General features: G+C 46.0%; 1 protein-coding gene across 4 annotated transcripts in view; it reads right to left on the bottom strand.

The window, feature by feature from the left end:
* Positions 1-22,669, bottom strand: part of SEC16A (SEC16 homolog A, endoplasmic reticulum export factor) — a 110,063-nt gene that overhangs the window by 35,772 nt on the left and 51,622 nt on the right. For all 4 annotated transcript variants that reach the window (XM_040324112.1, XM_040324110.1, XM_040324111.1 and 1 more), the window contains 13 exons: positions 22,178-22,376; positions 21,917-22,097; positions 19,355-19,497; positions 18,915-18,976; positions 11,662-11,800; positions 10,680-10,919; positions 10,380-10,477; positions 7,011-7,092; positions 5,683-5,800; positions 5,067-5,178; positions 4,607-4,712; positions 4,379-4,519; positions 2,698-2,811 (listed from right to left, as the gene is read on the bottom strand). In XM_040324112.1, the coding sequence (XP_040180046.1) occupies positions 2,698-2,811; positions 4,379-4,519; positions 4,607-4,712; positions 5,067-5,178; positions 5,683-5,800; positions 7,011-7,092; positions 10,380-10,477; positions 10,680-10,919; positions 11,662-11,800; positions 18,915-18,976; positions 19,355-19,497; positions 21,917-22,097; positions 22,178-22,376 (1,735 nt within the window). The remainder of the gene's footprint in view (positions 1-2,697; positions 2,812-4,378; positions 4,520-4,606; positions 4,713-5,066; positions 5,179-5,682; positions 5,801-7,010; positions 7,093-10,379; positions 10,478-10,679; positions 10,920-11,661; positions 11,801-18,914; positions 18,977-19,354; positions 19,498-21,916; positions 22,098-22,177; positions 22,377-22,669) is intronic.

Here is a 22,669-nt window from a genome sequence, read left to right as displayed (position 1 = left end):
AGATTGGCGTCAGTGTGCAGATTGGCGTCAGTGTGCAGATTCGAACCAATGACTCTTTTGCTGCCAAGTAATGGAGTTAAGCACTACACCACCGTGTGCATAAAACCATTCTGAAACAGACGCCCTGGATAACAAGGGCGCAGCATTCAATGAAGCATCACAGACCTATATGAGGCCCTGGACCAGCTGGTCCGCTAGGCTAATAACCTCAGGAGAGAGTCGGTGCTCCTCCACTGTCTGGTGCAAAATGCTCACTCTGTGAGTTGTATACAGCACTAGGGGTCAGGACTACTCCAAGATGGCCGCCGAGCGTTCAGAACGCGGCCACAGGAAAAAGGCCAGCACAATGTAAGCTGCGCCATAGCGTGGCTACGACAAAATGGGCGCCAATGGGAGTTTTCAATGTAATTGAAAAATCTCCCAAAAAATAGCGCCAGCGACCACTGAGACCCCAGTGTAGTGGCCACAATAGGCCGCAAGCCAGACCCCAGCATGGTAAACATGGAACGGGTCAGTACTTCGGATCTTCTATCAGTCAGATCCATACAAGCGGGGGTTCCCGCCAGGCGGTGAGGGACTACAAAAGCCCTCAGTGGCTTTTCTCATTCCGCATCTCAGAAATTATCAAAGAAGGGCACAGAAGGAAAAAACCTACACAGCGGTCTGATTTGTGTGATCCAAAAAAGACCGAGCCCTCAGCGGAAACCCAGCTGCACTATGCAGCTTAGGAGAGTCCCTTGCAGCAGTAAAAAGTGCACCCATAAATGCCTTATTCTGCCTTTTTTTTTTTTTTCTTTTTTTTTTTTTAACTAGGTACCTAGTCCATGGCTCCATAACAGAGCATTCCCCAGGGGATAACGGGGGAAGGGGGCACTCTTTTACCGCCCGCCCGCAGTCCACCCCCACCCTGGCACAAACTGTGTCCAGGACTAACAATAAAAACTCTGTGGGAATCCCAGGTGCTAACACCTGCTGCCACCACCAGCATGTGGGGAAGGACCCAGATACTGACTCCAATATTTACATATAGTGTGTATTATAATATGCACACCTGTCCATACAAATAGACAAAAGCTCCTAGAGCCCTATTCAGGGCCTCTCACCCACTTGCTGCGCTGACCAGGGGTAACCAGGGGACTCCCTCAGGAGGAGACTGCCCAGTGCTGTCTGTGAGAGGAAAAGAACTGTGAGGTAACTTTTGCAGGGACCTGTGTTTAAACAGGAAAAGCCTCATAGGGCTGTTTTATTTAAGGATAAGACACAGATACAGCATAAAAAGCAAAACCGTTACAGGTGTCACCAATCAGTCAGCGTCTGCTGAAGTATAATCATAAACATCTGTGCTCATCACAGGGCTTTTTACCTCACAGGAAAGCCCAATACAAAAAAGAAAAAGCACAGGCCAGATAACACAGTCCCCTCAGGAAGGCCCCCTCCCCCCTGACAGCGGCAATGTTAGCAATGCAGCAAGGGAAAGGAGCAGGGAAGTAAGGGGAAGGGACCCCCGAACCCCAGGAATGCCCAGCTGTACCAACCCACCGAAGCAGGAGGGACTGTACTTACCCGTCCAAGCGAGTACTCGCTGACGCATTCCTGACAGAACTACAACCGAAATGGAGGTAGCTGTCGGCCCGGTCCACTGTGAGTGAGACAACACCACAGCCCAGTCATATGTGGACCTCGGAGCAAAGCTCACCGGCCACCTCAGGAGTCATGAGGTATGGCGTGGCAGACCAAGCCTCTTTGCAAAGGTGTGCCCACGCTTGCTGGTCGGACTGAGTAGACTACAAGGATCTATAATATCCAGCCTGTCTCTCAGCCAACAGTTGAAAGAAGATTCTTCAAGAAAAAGTAAAGTAAAATAAAATAAAATTTCTCCTCAGGGCGCTGGGCCCAAAGGGAGCCATACGTCCTTCTCCTTTGCTAGGCAGAACGAAACTGAGGCTGCAAGCTGCAGTGAGGAGGGTTATGTCTGGAGGGACCGCCCCCTGGGCGGGGCTGTTCAACTCTGTTAATGTAACATGTATTTAACTATTTAACATGTTTCTGCCTAGTCCTCTCCTGTAAACAGGGAACATAACCCACTTGTCAAGATTTAAGGAGCTGTGTCCGTCCATGGACGATAAGAGAAATATATATATATATATATATATATATATATATATATATAAAAAGCACCATGTGACAGGTCCTCTTCATGGAGACATTAGGGATATGCAAGACTTGTAATTTCTCCCATGCCCTCTAATCCAGAGAACAGATTATGCATTAGGAGCAGGGGATTGACAAATCTAAATCAGGAAGTGATGGAATGTTTGTTTATTGCAGAAACGATCGGGGAACGAGCTTCTCCACCTCTCAATCGTGGTTCTAGGCTAGGAAAGCACAGATGACGGCCCTTCACAGAGCATTAAAGCCATTGGGTGGCTCAACAGCCACCTGGATAACTTAAAAAAAAAAAAAAAGCTAATTGCAGACTAGAAAAAACAAAAAAACAAACACAGGACCGAACTCATGGCTGCAACTGCAAGCTTGCTTGAACCAAGCCATTTTTAAAACGACCCATGGATGCCAGGTGGGTAAATTAAAAATCTTAAAATGACACAGGTTCGTATATTCTAATTATATAAGGCAGTATTCCACACCGCTTCCAATTTTCAAGGAACAGTTCCATTTTGCTAGCAATATAAAATTCACCTTCATCTGCATATCCAGGTGACGGATTCGAACCAACCATGATGGCTCTACAAACAACTCCTGCTCTGGCTTCTCTTTCAACTGAGGATCAAAAAACCTCAAATGTAAGGACACCTAGGAAGAGAAATAACAAAAATGTTAAATGTGTTTTTCTAGGAAGACTACACTTCTTAAGTAGACAACTAAATAAACCAAAGAGGCAGACATCTTTTATCTGGACATAGCTTGTCCTCTACATTTTTTTTCTTGCAGTCTTAACTACATTTGCAAGAGTTAACATCTTATTATTTAACATTAAATCTAATGATCATTTTTTTTTACATAAATGAAATAATCAACATACTGAACTGTAATATACCAGTACTGAAACATGTTGACAACAGTCTAACAGAACAACCTAGGACACAGGACAGTATACCAATAGTAAATATAAGCTTTTACTTGGCGTTCTTTCTTCTGAGGGCAGGACCAATACCTCAGGGGCCTGCTGCATGCCCCCTATAAGAGGAGCAACCACCTTTAACTTTTAAACTTTGCTAAAACAGCCTTCCTGAACCTTTTGAGCTTTAAGAAACCTCCACGAACCCCTAAAATATCCCCCCCCCCCCCATCTACAGCCCACACAAGTTGGCGTGGTCAGCGAGTTGTAGATACAACATAAATAATAGCATTTACACTAACAAAAAAAGTGCACTGGTGCTCTGTGTGAACATAAACAGTGTACTGATACTCGGCAGAGAATGTATGTCAACAGTGTCACTGAACCCCAGCTGAGAAACCTTGCTTTATAGTCCAAACATAGACAAGGTTCTCAATTCCTATCTCCACCTCTCAAATTTTAGCCCCACAGTTCCACATGAACACTTCTACGCCCCAACTCATTCTTTTTATCTAATGTTATCATCCCAAATCATGTATTAATCCATCATCCAAAATGTTTTACAATTTTTTATCCTGCTATACTTCTACGCTCATCACTGCCTTTGCTCTCTGGACAGCCTGAGATGGTTTCCGGAACAGAAGCAAACTACTTTCTGTACAATTCCTCCATTACTGCAGTTTTTCTCTTGCTTTCCTGCAGTACAGGTAACCTGAGAGCAAACCATCTGCAAGACAAACTCTTGTCAACACCGTAATGCCGAGTACACACAGGGAGTATTTTTCCCCCCATTCAACCCAGCGGGCTGAAAAAAAAAAAAAAAACTCAAACTGACAGATCGCTGTACTAACACAAGCAATGATAGTTCAGCGATCTTCCCTTGCTGAGCTATTGTGTTCTGACAGGGAGACTGCCCCTGCCAGAACACACTGATCAGCACTCCCAGCCAATGGCTGCAAGCACTGATCGGATGCTGATTTTCCAGCAGACTTATTCAGTATAAGCCAGTCGATGACTGGCTTCTGTTGGACAGGCTGCTTTATCCATGGGCGGAATGTCATCCAGTTTGTTGAACCAGACAATATTTGGTCCAAGAGTATTATCAGCCTTAAGCAAGAAGGAAAAAAATAATAAAATAAAAAACACACACACACACACACACACACACACCTCATTTGTCCCATCCCTCCCCTCCTAAACACACTGCAGAACGCCACTTGAGGAACTTGGTCCTAAAGTCAACCTAAAAGTAAAGGTCGGAAACATTTCAGACATACAAGTGTATAAAGCAGCAGTAGTCACCTCAAGCAGCTGGCTGACAAGTACAGGGGAGTAGTAAGATGGATGTTTAAGAATGGTCTTTGCAATGAGTTCACAGTATTGGAAGGCCTGAGCCGAGAGGCCGTGCTCAGCCAGTCGGCAGGCGTAGATAAACTTGTAAACCTGCGTACAGGGATAAGAGAAAGTGTTATGATCTCCACAATGACTAAATCTCTATCTCACAGCATTATGCAGAGCAGAAAACCATACCTGGATATTGGGCAGGGAGATGGTCTGAGCACCCAGGGATTGGGCATATTCGTACGCCTCAGTCCTCTGAATCGCCTCATTGGTTGCAAACTTGGCAAAAGGCAAGCTAAAAAAAAGAAAATTTCTCAGTTGTGTATTTTTTAAAGAAGAAATCCAACCAAGGTAAAAATTACACGAGTTGACTTTTCTGATTGTGCTAAAATTAAAGTCCACAAATTCCCTCAGCTTTTACAACATTTCTAATTGTTCTGGCAGACACTCCTGGATATACATGGAATGTAATGGCACCTTACAGAAGCAGGAAATACATTTTACTGAAAACCGTTACCATTTCCAATGTATTGCCGTCAGTGAGGGATATCCCGACAGCAAGAATGATGGCTTTGTAGTAGAAATTACCATTGTTTTATTCCCAAATGAAGAAGACAACATTTTACCTGAAGAGATACAATATTCTCACCTATGGTTGGAGCCAATAAGGACAAGCTTGGTTGTTTTCTTTGTGTAAACTCCAAAACCAGCTTGAGCCATAATGTAGCAGAAGTGAGCAGCATCTAGGAGCCCTCTGGATGCTTACAAAGAAACAGATATGCAAGTTTAACAACTAGCACACAATAAAAAGGGAAATTATGGCATTTTGAAATGTTTACATTAAACAGAATTACCACAAAATACTTATAAAAACATTGAGGTTTATTTACTAAAGCTGAAGAGTGCAAAATCAGGCTCGCTTCTGCAAAGAAACCAACCGTCTTCTGAGCTCAGATTGTTCAATTAGGCCTTGGCAATAAAACCTGGAAGCCGATTGGTTTCTATGCAGAATCAAGTCCGATTTTGCACTTTCCAGTTTTAGTAAAAAAAACTCCATTATGTCGCACACAATCACTGTGTACTACTGTGATCTCTGACTGGTCACAGTGATCATAAAATACAGGGCAAATCGCAGCAGACCTGTTGTACCAAGTGATAGCAGTGATCAATCACCACTATCACAACAGTAAACATGAATGGACACAATTCACAAAGTACAAATGATTTCTTGGTGTGAACTGGCCCTAAAAGGGTATCAAACTTACCCAATGTGTCTCCCATAGTAGTCATTGTTCTTGTTGGAACATCAAGGTTATTGGTTATATTTGACAATACCATAGCAATATGAGGTCTCCAATCACCCCATTTCTCATCCCCACAACACTGCAACAAGCATAAAAAAAATGTATATATCAAAATACCTTCATCACAGCCAATAGTAAAGCCACAAAACAGGACACCAAGGTTTTCTGACCCACAAATGAGAACTACATTTTTGGTGAGAAAAAAAACAAACACATTCCCCTCTGGGTGATCTGTCTATACTGCAGGGATTTTAACTATTTTGCTTCAGACTCCTACCTTTTGTTAATCTGAAGAAATAGTTTGTGCCCATGTGCAAAGTGAATGGGAGTGATATTATCAATCAGCTGCTACATTTTCAAATTTCTGAGGGAAGTGGCAAGGTCTGCATCCCTTTAGATGCGATTTCCCTCTAGGAGTCACAATGACGATATTTGCCAGCACACCACGGATCTTCAAGTCGAGTCCAAATGGTTTCACATGCCTGATGAAGGGGTCCTGCGGCACTCAAACATTGCACTCTCAATAAAGAACTACTTGGACGCAACTTGTAGATCTGTGGTGTGCTGGCAATTATCTTCATTGTGGCTTTCATGACCCAGTCTCCAGCTGGTAGTTGCTAAAGCACACTGTACCCTAGAGTTTTTTCCAGGAACATGAGCAATTAAAATATGGATTATTCCCTCTAGGAGTATCTCACCAAAACAGAAACTTTTGTGGCAGGGAATGATCAAAATCTGACTTGTATCTTAGTGCAGACTTCTCGGAAAGCAGGAAATTACATTTCTGGGGGCCATCTGTGTACAGAACACCTCCAGGGTTGCCACATTTTATGGAATTTTACCGAAAAACTACAGCATTGCAGATCAACAAGGAAAGGCAATTTCTTATAACATTCCATCACAATATGACGTGTAACAATCGTATACGCTAGATTTTTTTTTTCTTTGCCACCCCCCCCCCCACACACAAATGTGGAGTTACCCTTTAAACACAACTCGATTCTTGTCTGTTGCCCATCTAAAAAGAAACCACTTCAAACACGGCATAACTGTCAAAAAACAGGTAATGTTGTTTTAGGCTAGGTGCACACTATTGCAATGCAACTTTGTAGCAAGACTGTCATTTCGTGCTGCACCGATGTGAACTGGCGCCATAAAAAAAAAAAAAAATAGCTCGTCATGAGATTCTGTGGGACTCAAGTTGCATCTGAAAAACCAGTGTGAACCAGGCCTTAGGCAATTTAAATATACAAGCCTGCCAAGCAGAGGCCCACTTTACAGAGGCTCACCGTGGCTGCAGCGGGCATCCTTCCAGACAACAGTTGATAGACTGTCTGCAGAGGATCATTAATTGGGAGACTGTTGGCAAACCTAGATAACCAGACAAACAGTTTAGTCATTATAAAATTGTTCTTAAGGAATAACTGCACCTTTACCACCACATTTGTACAAGGCATCCCATCTCTCCTTTTTATTCAATTGTGGTATATACACACTCATCGGATGCAGATTAAAGTTTTTATGCTTGCTGTGGTCTGCTGCTTCGCAAAAGTTCCCTAGTTCCATGCCTTCTTCAGCATAAGATGCCAGTTATGGAACTGTATATGTGCATGCATGGCCATATCAAAAATTGGCTCTACATGGTACTACCATGGTCATTTATGTTACATACAGTGACTCACTAGAAGAGCAGGGGAAGCAGTTCACGAAGATACAAAGGAACAGACACCCTTTATAAAAAAATATTTTCCATTAAAAACGAAATATATATATATATATAGTGTAACTGACTAAATTTTATGTTACACTGTTACCACAAACCTGTTCAAAGTTGAAATCTATTTACCAGTAAAGGACCAGATGGATGGATGGCCACTCATGTCTTACACTATTGCAGCCATACAGAACTGTAAGGGCCCTTTCACAGGGGCGGACCGTATGTCCGCATTTTCATCCGTCCGTTGCGGATGAAAACGGGACATACATTGGTCCCTATGTGATTACGGGTGTCAGCGAATGACCATCCGCTGACACCCGTAATCGTCCGCCTCCGCAAAGATCCGCATTTGCGGACGGAAGAAAATCCAATTTTTCTTCCATCTGCCGGATCGGATGAATATGGACATACGGTCCGCGTTCACCCGATCCCCCATAGGGGAGAGCGGAGGAAAGACAGGGCGGTCCCTGCACAGTGTGCGGGGACCGCCCTGTCAGCTGCCAGCTCAGCAGGGATTTTACGGAGGATCCCCGCTGAGCTTTTGCGGACACACAGAGCGGAACATTACTGATCCGCCCGTGTGAAAGGGCCCTAAGGCAGTAAGGTCAAAAAAGGGTGTGTTCAAAAAGACACTAAATAACAAAAAAATTTAATTAAAAAAAAAACCACACATCCACTATTTAGAGTAACGTATTTTTCATTAAATGGGTTTTACTGTATTTTTATGCCTACTTGCAATGTCCATCGTGAGCTCCTGAATCTCTCCTTTTCCCCCTGTTTAGTAACACCCCCCTCACTTCTGTTTGTTTGGAATGAGCAGTTCTCAATTCTCCATGCATTCTACAAATCCCATTGTCCTTAATTCCTCTTGGGAGCGAGTAAGAGATGGAGACTATATTCCTGCACCCTCTAAAAGGAAGTAGGGTTACTGCAGCAAAAAAATAAAAATTTTATTTGGAAGCGTCAGAGTACTAGAAGTAGAATTTTTTTTAAAGCAGAGTTTAGTGCCACTTTGAAGGGACCCTGATGTCAGACCATTAATTTCAACAAAATGTTATGAAGTTAAATGTGCATTGAACGTATTTTATGTTGTCATTTACCTAAAACCTCCCTTGTATGAACATTCAAAAGACCCAAGACTGTGGCTGGGCTCTGCTATGCAGGATGTAATGTCTGCAGCCCAAGTGACATGCTATATAAAAAAATTCTCCCTTCCTCCTATCCAGGCAGCTATATAAAAAGTAGTGAGGTGAGGGCAGAGGTGGAAGAGCTGGGACAGAAACTAGATTTGAACACAGTTTGTCCCAACAATGGGTTAAAGGCATACAGGTTGGGCTTCTTTCAATGTATGTTAATAAAGACTGGGGGGGGCGAGCTCCACAGAAAAGGGGACGCTCTGCTTGTTTGCACCCTCCACTGCCACATTTGGGGGAGGGGGCGTGGGTAACTTTCAAAAACCAGTTACCCGCCTCCAACTTCCGGGAAAGATCGCTGCACAACAAACACGTGAGCTATGAAATTCCTGGCCCCTCCTCCTTCCCCCCACTGCCTTATGGGAAACACACAGGTCCCAGAAGACAGCTGGACCATTCAGAAAGTGCAGTGTGACTTGCGCATGAATAGGAATAAGGTAGGGAACCCGCAAGGCTTCACTTTCTGCTTCCCTTAATGAAGATGCTGGCTCCTGCACCCAGAGCCGATGGACGAATCGGCTAGAGATGCCGACATCACGGGATACCTGGACAGGTAAGTGTCCTTATATTAAAAGTCAGCAGCTACAGAATTTGTATACGTGGATTGAAATTTGTCCGGCTCAGCAGGGACTGGCCAAATTTTGATCCTGGAACAGGCAGGCTGGTTGTACAGAAGTCTTGCGCCACAGGCGCTCAAGAGCACAGCTATGTTTTTTCAGACTTCTAATGTCATCTGTTTGCCAAGGTAGAAGGGGTTATTGAATAAGGGGTAGCCTTATATTTATTATACCTGTCGATTAGATTAACCCCCCAAAAAAATAAGCATTACATAACCTGAATAGGAAAAAAAAAAAAAAAATATGGAGTAGTAAACATATTCAATCGCTGTATTGATAGGTACCACATCGCCTTGTGTACAAAAGCCACTCAAAGGTTTTTCCTTTTACCTTCAACACGTTGCACAGGTCAAAACCTGCTTATTCAGGAAAAGGAAAGAAAGGGCATACCTCTTGTCTAGAACAGCAGAAACCTACTCAAAGAGACTATTACAGTGTAAAACATCGCCATAGAAGGGTGGATTCTGATAAAGCCAGGAAAAAAAAAAAAGGGGGGGGGGACCAGGACTGGGAACTAGGCGAGTGGCTCAACGTGGAGGACATCCCCCACTCATCATATAGGTCCTCACTGCAATCCATCCTATCCTCCCCCTGCATAATCATGATTAACAGGCAGTCCCCGAGTTACGAACGAGCTAGGGACTGTAGGTTTGTTCTTAAGTCAAATTTTTTCCTAAGTTGGAACAGTACATTTTTTAAGTGCAACTCCAGCCAGGTGCTTCTGGGCATGCAGTCCTGTATGTGGGCCATGCAGTTCATGTGTCCCATTCTGAAAGATGGCTACACAGCAATTTCGGGTGTTCTGTCAATATGTGCCCGCTGTCGAAAAGTGACCGCCCTTTTTAATGGGGGGAACATATTGATAGAACACTGGAACCAGTGTGGAGTACAAGCCAACAACAGTGACGTGACGCTGCCTTTAATTCGTAAGTAGGAGCTATTCGCAAGTCGGATGTTCATAACTCGGGGACTACCTGTATATGTTGAGCAGGGGCTTGACATCCACGTTTCATTTTTTGGCCAGCCTATAGTTGGGCTTTAAATAAAATTAGTCCTGATGAAGATAATTCAAGAAAAAAACAAACAAACACAAAAACACACACACACACACACACACACACCTTAACCTACCTGGTCATAACTCTGGCATGCGTTCGGCTGTCCATTTTACTAGCCAGTAGCAGTGCATGGCCCCACAGTCCATGTTTCATAGCAGACTCCAGAGCATCCTGGGAAAGGTATAGGATAACAGTGATTTAGCAACAAAGCAAGAAGCCAATATTTTAAACATTCATTACTCTCACTGGATCAGATGCTGCTGCATTAAGACACAGAAAGGATAAAATTACAAGCAGTACATAGGAACAGTGCCATCAGATACTAAAATAAAGTAATGAATCCTCTCGGATTCAATTGTAAAGACTTATGTACCTTTTTTCGCCCGTACAGTAGCAACTCCCTGAAACGTTCCGTCTCTTTTTCCATGACTGCTCCACTGATGGGCAAGGTATCTGTAAGAAAGGAGAGCTGGGCGGCAACAGACTCCTCTTCCTGTTCCAGCGGCTCATTGCTGAAATCGATCAGATTTGCTTCGTTTGGTGATTTCCCGGGAAGCCACACAGTTTTGTGATCTTGCAGCAGCAACTCGGCTATATCAGTCCCTACAACAGTCTATACAATTTAACACAAAGCAGCAAGTTATAGTAAAAGGTTTTCCAACTCAAACTACCTGACAGAATAAGATTATTAGTATCAGAAGCAAGATGCTGAATATAGTAGAAAATGACTAAACCGTTTTCAATATGCACACAAGAATCATAAAGTCCCCCACAGCTTCTTATACTTGTGCCACATCCTTCCTCCCCAAACACTCCCCTCACTCCACCTTGTTTCCTCCAATGTGCTTTTGGCCTTAGAAAGTTAGGCGATATACCCTTTCCTCACTATTGCTTGGGCACAGTGTGGTCACATTGAGTCGGGGAGAGATTCATGAGCTCTGTGTAGGCTCTGCACTTTTACAGCTGAACAGATCAGTAAGGAAAAAGTAAATCGGAATTTGCAAGGATTTTGCAAAGACATCAGCAAAGCTTTACCCTGCATCAGCAAACAAGGCAACTAAATCTATGTGCATAGACATTACTACATTAGACGTTATGAACATTAGTTTAACCTAGAGAGGAAAATGAAAGCTAGAAAAGGTTCCTCTTTCTATCATTTCAATTTCTGCACTTTCTTCCAGATGCTCATCACTTCCTGTGATTGAATGCAGCATCCTTACATGTATACTGGCCACCCCTATCGTTATTTGCTTATATCATGAAGAAATGGATCTTATGTGTTTTGCTATAGTGCGTCTGGCTTTAACTGTAGGTAACCACCCATGATGTCGCCAACATCATGCGACACAACTTACCCCATTTTGCCTGCACAGAAGAACAACAAAATCCCAGAGCAGACGGGACGATTCCTGGTCCATCAGGTTTTCATTCTGTGTGCACTCTTTGGCTTTGTTTTGTGCAAAGTTAATGACATCAACTTTGTGGGTTTCATCCCTGCAAATAAAATGGAGACTGATAAGTATTGTGAAATTAACTACAAACATGAAAAACAGCTCTCAAGCAGTTTAACAACTGCAAGCCCCAGATGACAGGAACATTTCTCTTCAAGGCCCAACTCCCTGTCCCTGAGACAAGAAATAAGGAGAATTGTACAAACAGAAAGATACATACCGAAATAACACGACACAGATTCTAACCCAGCCCCACTTCGTGATATTTCTTTTTGCATTCTTTATGCATTTCCATTCTTTTTCCAATACAAATAGTATCAAAACATAGTATAGTGTATTACAAGTAAAGTGACCATATATTACCACAGAAGAGTGTCCACTTAGTAAGAATACGGAGCACAACAATGCAATTTACAAGAGAAATCTGAGAGGCAGAGTGTCAATATGAGTATCCTCTAAAGGCCTTCAAGAGCTACGTAAGGCGGATCCACTCGATGCGACTGCATATGTCAATTCTTCTTACATGGGTAATTTGTATTTTTCAAATTTTATCTAAAAAAACAATCATCTCCTTCACTGCCTTCCAATACCACAAATAAAAGCAGTGCATGTGAATTGGTGCAACCTCTGTAAACCTTGAAAGCAGTACCTGACCCCATGCTGTGGACACAACCTGTAATGTATCATCAGGTACTGGATCCTACATGGGGCACTCACACTTGTTGCAACGCATTGAGTTAGCCACAGAGTGCTATATAAGTCCAGGGCTGTGATGCATCACAATGGAACCCAGACCCTAAAGACCCCTTCGAGAGAATACCCATCATGATAGGCTAGGCCTGGACCGAATATACAGTCCAGCAGCAAGTCTCAAGTGGATGACCAGGTGTTACATCATGCCTCTGGTTGGGCGCTGTAACGGTCAGGGGTTAACGCAGTTTACAATATTCCATCAACCCACGACAGCTTATCGACACGCCACAATCCAGCAGACAAACACGGCCCATATGGATTCCCCAGAAACGAGACACAGCTCTGTTCTCTGGTTCAAAACGCATAGATACTTTAATGGTAAACTCAGGCTCTTTATATGCAGTCAGCAACCAAATATTAATGTCTTAACTCCACCCACAACATGACACAAGGGCCCAATACACATCTTTAGTCAGACTTTCTGGCACCGATATAATCCACGTAAGCCAATTAGCTACAGCTGACAAGTCAGACATCGAGACTCCAGCTTTTCTCACTTGCTATACAATACACATTTATCATCAATAGAAATTCACACAAAACAGTGTTAATTAGCATCACACAATGAAAAGGTCTTTAGAAGCCAGACTAAGGCTAGTTTACGTGACAGTAGCAGACTTAAAGCGGGGGTTCACCCTATTAATAAAAAAAAAAAAAAAAAAAAATTCCCTCTAGCATAAAATTCGGCATAGTAGCGCAAGCTACAGTATATGCCTGTCTTTATTTTTTTATCCCCGTACTCACTGTGCACTCGTAGATACAAGATTACGACTCCCAGCGGGGAATGGGCGTTTCTATGGAGAGAGAAGGTGATTGACGGCCGGCTCTGGCACGTCACGCTTCTCCGGAAATAGCCGAAATAGGACTTGGCGCTTCACGGCGCCTGCGCATAGTCTGTGCGCAGGCGCCGTATAGCGCCGTGAAGAGCCGAGACCTGTTCCGGCTGTCTTCGGGGAGCGTGACATGCCAGAGCCGGCCGTCAATCACCTTCCCTCTCCATAGGAACGCCCATTCCCCGCGGGGAGTCGTAATCTTGTATCTACGAGTGCACAGTGAGTACGGGGATAAAAAAATAAAGACAGGCATACTGTAGCTCGCGCTACTATGCCGAATTTTATGCTAAAAAGTTATGGAGGGTGAACCACCGCTTTAATTACCCCCTTAACAGTCTATGTTCCACATTGAATGAGTCATTCTATTGACCTGTTGGGTTCAGAATCAACCACCTGTAATATTTCAAGATATTCTGCAATACATTGTGAATTATTACTGTCCCATCTCATGTAATCCAAGATATAATTTCTCAGTCATCCTATGCCCCTAGTGGACATAGGATGACCCTAGACACAAGAGTCATTGGTGAAGCTGAAACAGGAGTACCCCACACCCTTCAAGAGCCTCTGGGTCCCACGGGCCATACCGTTACAGACACCAACACCATTGAAAGAAAGAAAGAACACCCATTAGGCATGAGGTTTCATTGCATTACAGTCTACACCTGGGTTACCACTACTCCTGCTGGACACTCTTACCCTACCTCCCACACTCTACTATGTGAAGACCCCACAGGAGAATACCTTCACTTGTAGCTATGGCAGAGACCAGGCAAAAAGAAGACAACTTTAACCAGCAGGTGAACATTCACTCTGCTGAAGGCCTGCACAACACTCAGCCTTCCTTTGCACTGGAGCAGGAACTGGTCTTAACACCGACTTAAACATCCAATTTTAGCTTTACTTCAGGCAGGTAACAAGTGGCCTACGTGACAAAAGCAGAATTTCTGCATCTAGGTCACAATTTCTAGGACAGATTATGGCCTTAATTGAGCCATCTTTGTCCAAAGCTTAAAAACACCCCACCTCTTTTCCTATTCCTACTTCTCAATTACGTCAGACCCTGATTTGCCAATATTGAAAAGCGCATTGCCTTGGTGCGCAAAAGCCTTGGCATTATAAAAGTGGACGTTCCTCCATCTCACCACACTCCTTTTTCTTTTGGGCACAGAGAGAACCACTAAGGCTGGCCATACACTGTACAATTATCTTATTCACTTTCCTTTAGATTTACCTTCAACTATGTAGTGCAAGGGCCTATGTGATTGCATACTAATTTAAAAGTGTTTAAGTTTGACCTCATATTATATGGTTTTGATAAATCCAAAGAAAAACTGTACAAAATGTTTTTTTATAATTTATGGCCAGCCTAAGCCTTGCAAAACATGAACTGTTCATGAACAAAAATAATGTGCATCCATCACGACATCAGTCATTCCTGAAAACCTTTTTACTCTCCGAATATCTTCTAAATCTCTCCAGTTAAAAAAATGCTGTCTCGGTCCAAAACAAACACCTCACTGTACCAAATTAAGATTTTCTAGCTTTTAAAGTTTCTGTGCAAAGAAAATTTTAGAAAACGCTACCCTGGCAGGTCCAGCCTTGCATCCAGCTCTGGTAGGCATTTCAGAATGTCAAACCACAGCTAACAACCGGGACAATTAACCACTTGCTTACTGGGCACATAAACCCCCTTCGTTCCCAGGCGAAATCTCAGCGTCCGGCACTGCGTCGCTTTAACTGACAATTGCGCGGTCGTGCGACGTGGCTCCCAAACAAAATTGGCGTCCTTTTTTCCCCACAAATAGAGCTTTCTTTTGGTGGTATTTGATCACCTCTGCGGTTTTTATTTTTTGCGCTATAAACAAAAAAAGAGCAACAATTTAAAAAAAATATATATTTTTTTTACTTGTTGCTATAATAAATATCCCATTTTTTTTTTTAAAAAACTATTTTTTTTCTCAGTTAAGGCCGATACGTATTTTTCGACGTATTTTTGTAAAAAAAAAAAAAAAAAAATCGCAATAAGCGACTGGTTTGCGCAAAAGTTATAGCGCCTACAAAATGGGGAACAGAATTATGATTTTTTTTATTATTTTTTTTTTTTACTAGTAATGGCGGCGATCTGCGATTTTTTTATTGGGACTGGGATATTGCGGCGGACGTATCGGACACTTTTGACACAAATTTGGCGCCATTCACATTTATACAGCGATCAGTGCTATAAAAATGCACGAATTACTGTATAAATGTGACTGGCAGTGAAGGGGTTAACACTAGGGGGTGAGGAAGGGGTTAACTGTGTAGCCTGGGTGTGTTATAACTGTGTGGGGGGAGGGGGGTGACTGGGGGAGGGGACCGATGCTGTGTCTCTATGTACAAGAGACACAGATCGGTCTCCTCTCTCCCTGACAGCACGTGGAGCTCTGTGTTTACATACAGAGCTCCACGTCCCTGCTGTCACCTGCCGTGTCACCGACGATCGCGTGTACCCGGCGGACATCGCGGCCGCCAGGTACACGCATCGGGTCTTCGGCGATGCGTCGGGACAGTTTTTACCCGCCGCGCGCCACCCAGTGGCGCGCGCGGGTAATGCACATAAAAGGCCGTTTTTAAACGGCCACTTGGCACTTGAGAGCCGCGCTGCGGACGTATTTCGTCTATAGCGCGGATCTCAAGTGGTTAACCAACACAACCCTGTCTTTCAGGATCGGGCAGTTGCACAGCAATTAAAACAACTTCCACCTGCTCTTCTATTCTGTGCAGATGCCCTGGAACATGTTATAAGACAAATATCCAGAATGGCTCTCATCTCTGTTCATATGTGCAGGTTTCTTTGAAAAAACGTTTTGACAATGGAACCTGCCTGTAAGACACCTCATGTATGCCTCATCAAGATGGCTGTTTGGTTAGGCACATGACCAATTCATTAAAGAATAAGTCACAGGAAGAAAAAGATAACAAAACCCTTAGCTCTGCTAAATGCAGAGCACCTGTATGCAGTAACCAGGCTTCAACTTCAAAAGCCTAAGTTCAGTCCAGTGATGGGGCACCCTCACTTCTGGGGGGACTTTTGCAGTTTGCATCCCTTGGGACCACAGATGTCTCAAACCTGTGGGTTCAAAAGAACACAAGATGGGGTTCACAACACTACCTCCTCATAACTTTCTTCTGCTAAAGCAACCAAAGACTGTCAAAGAGCAGTTGAATTTGCAAAAAAAAAACCTAACCACCTCTTGTCCCAGGGAGTCATTGTACCAGTACTGCCCTAGGACTGGATCAAGGGATTCTACTCAAACCTGTTCAAGGTACCAAAGCCTGTCCCTATCCAGGATTTAAAATCCCTTAACAATTCCAAATATTAATATGGATTAAGCAAGGTCCATAATTGCCTTTCTGAGATAAGGGGGATCATGTGGCACCAGTGGAAACCCAAGATGGCTATCTACAGGTTACCATTTACCCACCACATCAGCTTTTTCTATGCTTTGCAGTGGGACACAATTTTCAATTTTGACCTATCTGCGCCCCAGCCTCCATGCATCTAGAATCTCTGGGTTCAATTCCAGATACATCTCATGCAAAGGCCTTTCTAACAAAATAGAAAAAGACTAAGGTGAGGGCGTGTGCCCTCACCTTAGTGGTCCCGCTGATCCTTGATTTTGTTCCTCCATGTTGTCCAGATAGATAACAGCCTCTGAAAGGTTGCTTACCCATGCCCTAGACCAGGGGTGGGGAACCTTTTTTCTGCCAAGGGCCATTTGGATTTTTGTAACATCATTCGGGGGCCGTACAAAATGATCAACTTAAAAATTAGCCTGTTATATTTGGTCAAAAAATGCATGCCAGACGTATACGTTTTTGTGTCATGGTAGATACAAAAACACAATCCCCACAATGCGATTCCCCAATCCCCAAAACACAATCTGCAGTCCCTCACCCCCCAAAAAGCACAATGCAATCCCTCACCTCAATCCCTGGTTCCGGTGGTGCTGGGCTCTGGGGCTGATGGACTCTGTGGGGCTGGTGCTGGGCTCTGTGGGGCCGGTGCTGGGCTCTGTGGGGCCGGTGCTGGGCTCTGTGGGGCCGGTGCTGGGCTCTGTGGGGCCGGTGCTGGGCTCTGTGGGGCCGGTGCTGGGCTCTGTGGGGCCGGTGCTGGGCTCTGTGGGGCCGGTGCTGGGCTCTGTGGGGCCGGTGCTGGGCTCTGTGGGGCCGGTGCTGGGCTCTGTGGGGCCGGTGCTGGGCTCTGTGGGGCCGGTGCTGGGCTCTGTGGGGCCGGTGCTGGGCTCTGTGGGGCCGGTGCTGGGCTCTGTGGGGCCGGTGCTGGGCTCTGTGGGGCCGGTGCTGGGCTCTGTGGGGCCGGTGCTGGGCTCTGTGGGGCCGGTGCTGGGCTCTGTGGGGCCGGTGCTGGGCTCTGTGGGGCCGGTGCTGGGCTCTGTGGGGCCGGTGCTGGGCTCTGTGGGGCCGGTGCTGGGCTCTGTGGGGCCGGTGCTGGGCTCTGTGGGGCCGGTGCTGGGCTCTGTGGGGCCGGTGCTGGGCTCTGTGGGGCCGGTGCTGGGCTCTGTGGGGCCGGTGCTGGGCTCTGTGGGGCCGGTGCTGGGCTCTGTGGGGCCGGTGCTGGGCTCTGTGGGGCCGGTGCTGGGCTCTGTGGGGCCGGTGCTGGGCTCTGTGGGGCCGGTGCTTGGCTCTGTGGGGCCGGTGCTGGGCTCTGTGGGGCCGGTGCTGGGCTCTGTGGGGCCGGTGCTGGGCTCTGTGGGGCCGGTGCTGGGCTCTGTGGGGCCGGTGCTGGGCTCTGTGGGGCCGGTGCTGGGCTCTGTGGGGCCGGTGCTGGGCTCTGTGGGGCCGGTGCTGGGCTCTGTGGGGCCGGTGCTGGGCTCTGTGGGGCCGGTGCTGGGCTCTGTGGGGCCGGTGCTGGGCTCTGTGGGGCCGGTGCTGGGCTCTGTGGGGCCGGTGCTGGGCTCTGTGGGGCTGGTGCTGGGCTCTGTGGGGCTGGTGCTGGGCTCTGTGGGGCTGGTGCTGGGCTCTGTGGGGCTGCTGGGCTCTGTGGGGCTGCTGGGCTCTGTGGGGCTGCTGGGCTCTGTGGTGCTGCTGGCTAAATTACAGGACACCCTTGTTACTCTATATTGCTTGCTACAAAACTAGGGTTACAGGGGAGGTGCCCCAGGGGCACGTGTCCTCAAAAAGCTTGCCGGTGTCCAATCACCCGAAGATACAAAGCTATACCTCATGGTGTAGGAATAAGTTGCCAGTGTCCTGTACTGTACTTCAAGATATGGTATTTACAGGCAAGTCTACTTTTTTAGTTCAGGCTATAGCTGAAAGTGATTTGGAGGTAGCTTTCCTATTGGTCCAAAAATTAGGTGGGACTTTTTTCCCCCCCTCTTTAAAACACCTGTGCAGGATAAAAGGAAAACCTGCAAACATGGCCTGTTGCGGTTACAGGGTTGGGAACCACTGGTCTACTGTATGGAAAACATCTCAACATTTTTTATGAGTTGGGTATGAGTAAACACTATGGTCACAGATTAATTCAATCACTTCTACAGTTGCATGACAATTACACAAACATACTTGACCAGAGGTCCCGGAAACGCTCTCATCTGTTCTTGTCCAGGACAGCTCTGCATGATAATCTGGAAAATAGTCAAGTACAGTCAGATAAAAACCAGTAAAAAGTTTGAGTAAGAAAGAAAATGATTGCAAAATATTGATAGGGAACTTGTCTTTTTAGTAGGGATGAGCTCCGGCGTGTTCACACAGTCCACGTGCAGAGCCCGCCAGGAAGTCTGCACGGCGCTGTGCTAACCACAGGCAGGGAGACATTTTCCGATCTCTGCAGCCGAGCATCAGGACAATGTCTCCCTGCCTGTGATTAGCCCAGCGCCGTGCAGACTTCCTGGCGGGCTCTGCAAGTGGACTGTGTGAACACGCCGGAGCTCATCCCTACTTTCTAGTACTGCGAATGCCAAAAATAACCTAACCCACAAAAGAGGCGAATTCAGAATCTTTACCTCCATGTTGTGGATTTCTACAAGCGTGGGCTGTCCGTCTGAAGGGAGGTTGGGAAGCACTTTGATCAGGTGACCTCCAGGGCCAAACCTGGCACAAACATGAGGGCTGCCAAACTTTTCTGGGGTAAGGGGCCTGGAAGGAACTACAAAGGAAAACAGACTCTTGATAAAAAACTTTTTTGAAACATGCCATTTCCAAGACCAAAACCTCATTAAGACCCCATTAAAATATATCTTGATATCCAAAACTGATAACAAAAATCAGTGGCGTGAGTGAGCATATGCACCCTAGGCACAGAAAATGTGTTAATGCAAGATTAACGGGTAACAATATAGTAGTAAAAGCCAGAAGAAAAGAAAAGTAATGCAACAAACACATTTAAGGATTGGAAAGCTGCAATATTTTATATTTTTGTTTGAGTACGCTTTGAAGTGTACAATATTGTCCCACCAGAACTTTATTTATTTTTGATTTGGATAGATTGCATTAGGATCCCTGTTGTGTTTTTACTGCTATGTGGAGCTTGTGCAGAGCGATTTCCCCCTCACTCCTTAAAAAAAAAAAAACACAGGTAAAAGACCAAGGGGTTTATTTACTAAAGCTGGAGTGCACAAAATCAGGCTCACTTCTGCATAAAAACCAATTGGTGCTTTTGGTATGAATCTTGAGGGGGAACTCCACGCCAAATTTCAAATAAAAAACCAGCATGGGTTCCCCCTCCAAGAGCATACCAGGCCCTTGGGTCTGCTATGGATTTTAAGGGGAACCCCCGTACGCCGAAAAAAACGGCGTGGGGGTCCCCCCAAAATCCATACCAGACCCGTATCGGAGCACACAGCCTCGCCGGTCAGGAAAGGGGGTGGGGAAGAGCGAGTGGCCCCCCCTCCTTAACCGTGCCAGGCCACATGCCCTCAACATGGGGAGGTAGGTGCTTTGGGGCAGGGGGGCGCCCAGCGGCCCACCCACCCTAAAGCACCCTGTCCCCATGTTAATGAGGACAGGGCCTCTTCCCGACAACTCTGGCCGTTGGTTGTCCGGGTCTGCGGGCGGGGAGCTTATCGGAATCTGGGAGCCCCCTTTAATAAGGGGACCCCCAGATCCGGCCCCCACCCTAGGTGAATGAGTATGGGGTACATCGTATCCCCTACCCATTCACCTGGCAAAAAAAAAAAAAAAAAAAACACACACACTACACACACTGTTTTTTAAAAAGTCATTTATTAGTCAGCTCCGGGGGGCGTTCTGCCGGAGCCCTCGCTTTCTTCTTTTACGAGCGGGGGCCCCGGGCTTCTTCGACATCTTCTGCCGGGGGGCGGAGTCCCGGTCTTCACCGCCATCTGGTTCTCTTGCTCCGGGGCGGGGGGCCCCGGCCTTTTGTCGCCTTCTGCCTCCTTCTCTTCTTCGATGTTGACACGTCTCTTCCTCTTGCTGTAATGCTGTGTGCGCGGCTCGCACCAATTTATATAGGCCTCTTATGACGTCACAGTGCCATAATGCTCCGGGTGGTGACGATTTAAGGGGGCGGGGTCACCGGGTGATATTCGCCCCCTTTATGTTGTCACCACCCGAAGCATGATGGGACTGTGACGTCATAAGAGGCCTATATAAATCGGTGCGAGCCGCACACACTGCATTACAGCGGGAGGAAGCGACGTGTCAACATCGAAGAAAAGAAGGAGGCAGAAGGCGACAGGGCCCCCCCTGCTCACAAAAGAAGAAAGCGGGGGGCCCCGGCAAAATGCCCCCCGGAGCGGACTAATAAATTACTTTAAAAACCCTGTGTGGTGTGTTTTTTTACATTTTTTTTCCCGCCAGGTGAATGGATAGGGGTATGATGTACACCATACTCATTCACCTAGGGTGGGGGGCCGGATCTGGGGGTCCCCTTATTAAAGGGGGCTCCTGAATTCCGATAAGCTCCACGCCCGCAGACCCAGACAACCAACGGTCAGGGTTGTCGGGAAGAGGCCCTGTCATCAACATGGGGACAGGGTGCTTTGGGGTGGGGGGGCCGCAGGGCGCCCCCCTGCCCCAACCTCCCTATGTTGAGGGCATGCGGCCTGGCACAGTTGAGGAGGGGGCGCTCGCTCATCCCCATCCCCTTTCCTGACCGGCCAGGCGGCGTGCTCTTGATACGGGTCTGGTATGAATTTTGGGGGGACCCCCCACGCCGTTATATCAGCGTACGGGGGTTCCCCTTAAAATCCATAGCAGACCCAAGGGCCTGGTATGCTCTTGGAGGGGGAACCCATGCCGGTTTTATATTTGAAATTTGGCATGGAGTTCCCCCTCAAGATTCATACCAGACACAGTGCTTGGTATTGGCAGGGATCCAAGTCGGATCCCCGTTCAATATCGTGCCGTGGCTAAAGGCAACCGCAGCTAATCGCACTGTACAAATGCAGCTGACCGCTGTGCCTGGAGTCTTGAATTCCAGCAAACAAACATGCTTTTATCTGTGGCAAAACACCTGTCCGTGTGAAAGGGGCCTAACATGGCAAGAACCAGTTTTCTATGTGATATGTAAACCGTGTTTTTCCTGCTTATTTGACGAGAGATACCTTGTTCCACTGGCTGCCACTCTGAGCCACTTGAGTAGACATACTGAGAGCTGTCCAACGGTTGCTGTGTACTATATTCATTTGCATACATGCTGTAGTTATAGTCGCCATGAGCAGGGTTAGCAGGGTGGTTGCTGTACACATTTGTCGTCAGATCCTGATCGCTTTTGTAGATCTGACTCTAGAAGGTTGAGACAAAACTACACTGTAAAAACTGGTAAATAATCAAAATGCATAATAAGACACAATCAAGTAGCACACCTGTTGTGAACGAGAGCTGAAGCTACTGCGACGACTGTGCGTGCTTTGCTCGCTGTGCACACTGCGGGCTGAATGCTCACTGTGTATGCTGCGCCGATCAAAATCGTCTTTGGCAAGATCTCTACGTGCATCAACCTCGTCATCAAAGCCACCAACATAGCGTGGGTCATACTGCCAACGGTCTTCATACACGTCATACCTGTTTGAAGGGGAAGAGATTGTGTTTGTAAATTTTACCCCAAAATAGGTCTGGAAACAGAAGATTTGAATATTTTCTTTAGCCACACCTTCAGAATGACTACAAGATCAGCATATACAGTAGGTTAAGAGCAGCTTCTTTTTTAAGGTCACCTCCCCTGAATGGAAGGCATCTCTCTCTTGGTTCTGTGATCTCAAAACAAAAACCTTCCTTTACTGTACTCCAAGATATGGACTCTACACGTACAAAATGATCTTTGTGCTTTAAAAGACACTTGCTCCATCCTCAGAAAG

This window comes from Rana temporaria, chromosome 9 (genome assembly GCF_905171775.1).
Source record: "Rana temporaria chromosome 9, aRanTem1.1, whole genome shotgun sequence".
NCBI classification, from domain to species: Eukaryota; Metazoa; Chordata; class Amphibia; order Anura; family Ranidae; genus Rana; species Rana temporaria.
This window is presented reverse-complemented; position numbering and strand designations above follow the sequence as displayed.